This window comes from Rhinopithecus bieti, unplaced genomic scaffold (assembly GCF_001698545.2).
Source record: "Rhinopithecus bieti isolate Rb0 unplaced genomic scaffold, ASM169854v2 scaffold_6380, whole genome shotgun sequence".
NCBI classification, from domain to species: domain Eukaryota; kingdom Metazoa; phylum Chordata; class Mammalia; order Primates; family Cercopithecidae; genus Rhinopithecus; species Rhinopithecus bieti.
In genome coordinates this window covers 4,773,928-4,780,799 of record NW_016806642.1, presented here as the reverse complement: position 1 = coordinate 4,780,799, position 6,872 = coordinate 4,773,928, and the positions used below count along the sequence as shown (strand labels likewise).

Below are 6,872 nucleotides of genomic sequence, written 5' to 3'. Positions count from 1 at the left end.
GGGGTTTCACCGTGTTAGCCAGGATGGTCTCGATCTCCTGACCTCGTGATCCGCCCGTCTCGGCCTCCCAAAGTGCTGGGATTACAGGCTTGAGCCACCACGCCCGGCCAAGGGCAAATATTTTTAAGATCTCTTTAGTTACTTTGTTGGGGAGGAGGGTAGATACTCATCTTGTCCTAAAAATTAAAATGGTTTCTTCTAATATAATCCAAATGGAGTCAGCTTATCCTGAGGACAATTGGCTAAACTGCTTAGCACTCATAGATATAGCAGATATTGAGGGATTATTTCACTGAATTAATTTAAATATAACTTGAGAGATTGTGTTAGCAGCATTAAGAGATTACTCTGTCACTGAGTAACCCAAGTGCATTTTTTAGCATTTTAGGAGGCTGTTTGCTCTGATAGAAGTACTGACTATTAGAAGGTATTCACATGTTCTCATGTTACACAGGCCTGCTTCACTTCAAAACATGGATCCCATGTTATAATCAGTGAAAAAAACCCACTCCCAACCCATAGAGAGCTCTTCTAGAAATAAAGTTCCTTTTAATGTAGAAACTGTTTTTTTCAGCTCAGAACATGACAGAAAGACCTATATTGAAATCCTCTTTACTAAGAGCTGTTTATGAAGTGCTACTTTTAGAAGCTTACGGTACCTTTATTTTTCTCTTGGAGAATAGCCCAATTATAAAATTATATTCTAGTCATTCTGGTAGGGTTTTGTCTTTTGGTTCCTTGGAACACACAACATAGGAAGACAAGGATGACTGTGAGATTGAAAAGAGAGAGAATAGTAAATGCCACTTCAGAGCACCTTGTCAATTTATAATTTAGGGATTGGAGGAAGAGGATTACATTTGTTAATCTAAGTGAATATCTTTGCCAGCAGTACTTGAAAGCAATTCCAGAAAGATACAAATTGCTTCTGTGTTTAAGAGTCTGCAACCATCCTCACAAATCCTAAATTTCACTTAACTCTAACCTACCTAGTTAAAATTTTCTCCTTTATCTTTTACTTTTACTTCACTAAGTAAATCACATGAGCTGCTTTATAAGGCACCGTTCTTTAGTTCTGATTTTGCTAGGCATCAGCCTCTTCATTTATTTATGAACCATCTTTAAATAGGTTCTATCTTTCTTCTAATATAATAGGATAATAATCGAGAAATTTGGCTTTCTTTTACTTTTAAGTCTTTATCAAGTGGCCAGAACTAGGTAGATTGGCTTTTGATTCTGTGGTGGAATTGTCCCCACTACATTTTGTTGAAGCATCCATTTCTAGGCACAAAGTGAATCTGGAAATGCTACTGTTGCTACATATGAGCCCAATAAATTAGACTTTTTAAGCTATGGCACACTTGCCTACGATGGTCTGCAATGACAAATCAGGCTGACTCTGCAGGGCTGCCATAGGATTTGTGTTTTTCGTGAGTTTAAGTAGTGATGTTGGTCATTTCCAGCCAGGACAAGAGAAAGCATTCATTGGAATATAATGAATGAGCTTGATTCTGTATTGGCTGCTCCTCAGTCCTTTCTTTTAAAGTGAGAATTCACTACTGGCTTGAAAAATAGTCAATTCTCAGAACACTTATGGCAAAACCAATTACGTATTTTTAAGTGCATTTCGAATCCAAATCGAAATAAGTGTTGTATTATTATGTCCTGTTCTAGCTTGTGCTTATTAACCCACATTAGCAAAAAAAGGCTAGGGTCACAGTTTCAAAGGGACTCTTTTCTTATCCTTTTGTTAGCCCCATGATTTTCTGTTACATACTTCAAGTCTCCTCAACAAGAAGAGAAAACAGAAAATATAAAATTAGATACCTTCTATCACCCTATCCTCATGTCTTCATTCATCCATCATATATTTAATGAACACCTTCCATGTGAGGATAGAAGATAAAGGCAGCAGAAAATAATGTATGCAAAGTCCCTGTCCCCATGGAACCCTCATTTTCTAGGTTAGAAATTCTTTATTGATTTTTACAGGTACAAGACACTTCCTTTATTCTGTGTATTGTGGTGATACAACCAGAAATACCTGTGAAACAACTGAAGAACCTCAACACTGTTCCCAGCAGCAAGCTGCTGTACCACCGGCTGGATCTCCTGGGCCAGCCTAGTGCTTGCCTCCACTTCAAACAACTGGCAACCCTAGGTAAAGCCCTTACACTTCCTTCACGTTCTTACTCTTAGCAGCTCACTGTAAATATCCTTTTGAATACCATCCACCCCACACCCCCAAAAAAGATACTGAATGCCTGCAGAGTCAGCTGGTTTGGGGATACAAATGTGAAGACGATTTGAAGCCTGGCCTCGAATCAGGTTGTCTAGCAGACGCTGAGACAAGGTGTTGTGTGCTGGTGATTTATACAGGATGGGCTTTGAGAAACCAGTGAGGAAGTGAGGAAAACAGGACAAGGAAAGGAAAAAAGACAAGTTTGATGTTGAGTGAAGTTTTAACTTCAGCCTGGTCTTCTAGGGGGACTCTGGCGTGTAAATTACACCAATAGAGTTTGCCCAGACTCTATGAAGAGAACTCAGCTTTCACATTTCTTAGTCACTTTCAGCTTTCTTCTAGTGCTAGGCACAGAGTTTTCAGTGTAGCCCAAAGTCCATAGACGGAGGCACAGATACAGCCCATTAAAGGTAAACATATAAGCATGGGGATATTGAGGTGGGGTAGGGTAGAATAACAATAAAAGGCCTCCAAAGGAATCTATGTAGCATATCAGCAGTAATCTACCACAGATCCCTATCTTCAGAAGGGCTTGGGAATACAAAGATAATTCGAAGGAAGAAAAAAGGAATTTACATTTATTATGTACCAGACATTTTTTATTTTTCATCTGAGTTGACATGTGATTAATTTGGATTTACCAAAGATAATTTTCCCCCAGATAACATAAAATATAGCAAAGCTGAGATTTGACCCACGCACATCTGCTCTGCCATGTGCCAGGCACATACTAGGCATTCGTGGTCTATGTTGTCACCAAACCACAGTATACTCACAGTGCAGTAAAACAGGTATTCTCTTTTTCTGTGTTGAAAAGACTTAGGGTTCAAAACAGTTAATAACTAAGAATCGTGACACAACTGGCCAACTGAGAAGAAGGGGAACTGATGGGAATGAAATCAAGGCTAGAAGTCTGCAGTCTCTAGCTTTCAAATGATAGCACTCGTGTTTGTGTTCCTCCCTTAAATTCCATCCTCGAGAGTTCTGCCTGAACGTGAGATCAGAAGAGCAGGCTGGACTAAGTGGTCTCTTCTGGGATACTTCCCAGCAGTGCTGACAATTTGGATAGAGCCAGTGATGTTGATCCAAGAAGGCAGGATCTTATATTTCTTCGTTTTGATTTGGTCTTTGGGGTTTTGTTCGTTTTTATACAAAAAAATGTTTAAAATTTTCGTATTTTTAAGAAATGCTTTACTGAAACGCTAATGTGTACATACCTCTTTTAAGTTCTGTGTGAGCAGGCTACTGCTGGTGAAAATTAGGTCACTGTTTTGAAATTTAAGACAGTAAAGTACAATAGTTTTCTTGATGAAAAGTGCAAGCCTAGATTTTTTATTTCCTTTGCATAATCTCTCAAAGCTATAGTTGCCAATATGGCAGCCACTAGCCACGTGTAGCTATTGGGCACTTTAAATATGGCTCGTCCAAATTGAGGTGTATGGTAAGTGTGAAGTTCATACTTAATTTTTATATTGATGACATGTTAAAATTATAATGCTATTATAGATATACTGGATTCTATAAGCACATTATTAAAATTAATTTAATACTACTTTTTGCTTTGCTTTTTTTTTTTTTTATTATTTTTACTTGGACAGGAAGTTTTGCTCTTGTCACCCAGGCTGGAGTACAGTGGTGCGATCTTGGCTCACTGCCACCTCCATCTCCTGGGTTCAGGTGATTCTCCTGCCTCAGCCACCTGATTAGCTGGGATTACAGATGCGTGCCACCATGCCAGCTAATTTTTGTATTTTTAGTAAAGATGAGGTTTCACCATGTTGGCCAGGCTGGTCTTAACTCCTGACCTCAGGTGATCCTCCCGCCTTGGCCTCCCAAAGTGCTGGGATTACAGGCACCATGGTGCCCAGCCACTTTTCACTTTTCTTAATGTGGTTACTAGAAAATTTTAAATTACATCTGTGGATTACATTGTATTTCAGTTGGACAGCAAGCACTGTCTCATAGCGATTATTCAGATAATGTAGTTTATGAACTTAATTATTTATATACGATTAACAAGCAGACCATAGGCCAGTGTCTGACTTTCACTGGGAGATCTTGCCACCCTTCCTCACCTGGATGGTAAGGCCCCAGGACAAGGTGGAGAGGTAATCAAGGGCATCTGAGTTAGGATCAGTTGGCAATGAAAATGAACCAAGGTAATTAAAATACAATAAAAAGGGAATGGGACATATGGGAAGCAGTGGCAAAGTTTCCATTTGATTTCATTGAAGTGGGGGTTTAGAGGCCAGGTCTTAAATATATGTCACCTGTGTTCAAGTGAGTTGACGGAAGGACATCATCTTTCCTGGCACACAAAGAGACAAAGAAAAACTTTTTAAGAGTAAATTATCTAAGGCAATTAAATATGTATATGTGTGTATAAATAAGCATGTCTACCTCCTAGACACAAAGCTTTGGGTTCTGTATCTTGATTCTTTCTCTTTGTGCTCACCCATCTTACTGCACTAGCCTTTTCTAAAATGCCAGTCTCTGTCACTACAAAAGAGACCCACTCCCCAAGCCACCTCTCCTTCTCTTTACTGTAGCCCCATGGCGACTCTTCTGTCTCTGAAGTGAATGTATGCCTTTGACACTTCTTATATTATTGTGTTATTCTTACACTGTTATTTTTCTCTATTTTCCTTATCCTTTGTCATTCCAATTGGACCCTAACTTCTTTGAGTTCAGGAACTACCCTGTCTCTTTTTGGCATGTCCTTGCGTGGAGAGCCTGCAAAAGAATGTATACATGAATCCACAGCACACTTTTCGAGCCTCTGGTTGTCTTTGCTTTGGTTAATTAATATAATAATAATCTCCCAGGGTAGCCAGTGAAGATACCATCAGAATTAAATGAGACATAACATTATTTAATGTTTTCCGGGAATGGCAGACTAGGTAATTCTAACCCAACCTACTGAGGACAACTATTTAATAAAATTCCTGGATTGAAACATAATCCTGGATTACAATCTTGTAAAGCATCAGAGCTAACATGATAGAGAGGAATTACTGGGCAAAAATCTCAGAGAAAATAAGAACCCAGAGAAGAGAGCCAACACTCAAAGCCACTTTTGCGATGCACGTGTCTACCAATCCAGAAGAAACAGCTGTGAAATTAAACAGTGCTTTACGTAGCTACTTCAGGCAAGGAAGAGAAGCAAAAATCAAATCCAGGGTCCACAAAAGGTGGAGACTCTAATAAATTTTTTACACCCAGTCCCACATACATATATGCTTTTAGCAGAGATTCTAAAAGACTACATCTTTAGGGGAAGGCCTGAAGTTAAATCCGGCCTTGACTTGGGGTTCCTATCATCTGAGTGGTTTGGGGAACTTCAAGCATTAGCCTTTAAAATAGGATTGGTTGAAGTCACGCAGTGCTTAGGTCAGTATCCTGGCTCCTAATTGGGAACTGTTTCCAACACCCTACCTGCTACATCTTGCAGTGTGGCACCGGACAGGATGAAACAACAATCCTCTCTGTAGAAAGATCCCCCATCTTCTTAGGCCTCAAGCTATTTCTACAGATTAGTTTTTAAGTACAATGTCCAGCACAATCAGAGATCTCCAGGCTACCAGGAGACAAGACATGACGTGTGAGAACTAACAAAAGGAGTAGAAGATGCCCTATGTGTTTAAATGAGATAGGACACATGATCATGCTTTCTAAAGCTTTTAAAAATACCGTAAGGTTGAATGGTAGAAAATCTCAAAGACAAAGATTTAGTGTTTTGTTTTGCACTGCGATTCTTTGTGAGAATTTTATCTTAAATAGAGAACTAGGATTTTCCTGTTAGATCAGACCAATAATGAAACACGTATACATTAGCTGCTATATTTCTAGAAGCTTTTATGTCAAGTTTGCTGCTACCATCTGAGTAATTTTATTTGATTTTGCATTGATTTCACTGTTCCATCTTTCTTAAATACTACTAATATGAATAATAGCTAATACTCATTTGCTTTACAAATATTAACTCATTGAATTCTCACCATAAGATTGCTGCTGTTATCTTCCCCACTATTCAGATGAGAGAAACACACACAGCTAGGAAATGGCTTTAATCCAGACTGACTTCATGTGAGTCATAAGCTGTCCCCTCATTCCTCATAGATATTATATGTGGATCTCAGGTAGTTTGAAGAATTTCTACTCCCAGCACTTGTGTTTATTGGTGCATGTCTTTACCTGTTCATTCTTAGGACCGTAAGCTCCCTGAAGGGAGAGAATGTGGCCCTTTTCCTTTTTAACTCTTCTCAGCGCAGGGCTCTTTGTTTCCTGGTGGAAGATACTAAGCTGCCAACGGGCGCGGTGGCTCATGCCTGTAATCCCAGCACTTTGGGAGGCCGAGGCGGGCGGATCACGAGGTCAGGAGATCAAGACCATCCTGGCTAACATGGTGAAACCCTGTCTCTACTAAAAATACAAAAATTAGCCGGGCGTGGTAGCGGGCGCTTGTAGTCCCAGCTACTCGGGAGGCTGAGGCAGGAGAATGGTGGGAGCCCAGGAGGTGGAGCTTGTAGTGAGCTGAGATCGAGCCACTGCACTCCAGCCTGGGCGACAGAGCGAGTCTCTGTCTGAAAAAAAAAATATATATATATATATCTTTATAGAGATCGGGTCT

At 39.8% G+C, this 6,872-nt stretch overlaps 1 protein-coding gene across 3 annotated transcripts in view; it reads left to right on the top strand.

Moving 5' to 3' along the window:
• Positions 1-6,872, top strand: part of CACHD1 (cache domain containing 1) — a 231,708-nt gene that overhangs the window by 191,957 nt on the left and 32,879 nt on the right. For all 3 annotated transcript variants that reach the window (XM_017877195.1, XM_017877196.1, XM_017877194.1), the window contains one exon: positions 1,993-2,161. In XM_017877195.1, coding sequence (XP_017732684.1) covers positions 1,993-2,161 — 169 coding nt within the window. The remainder of the gene's footprint in view (positions 1-1,992; positions 2,162-6,872) is intronic.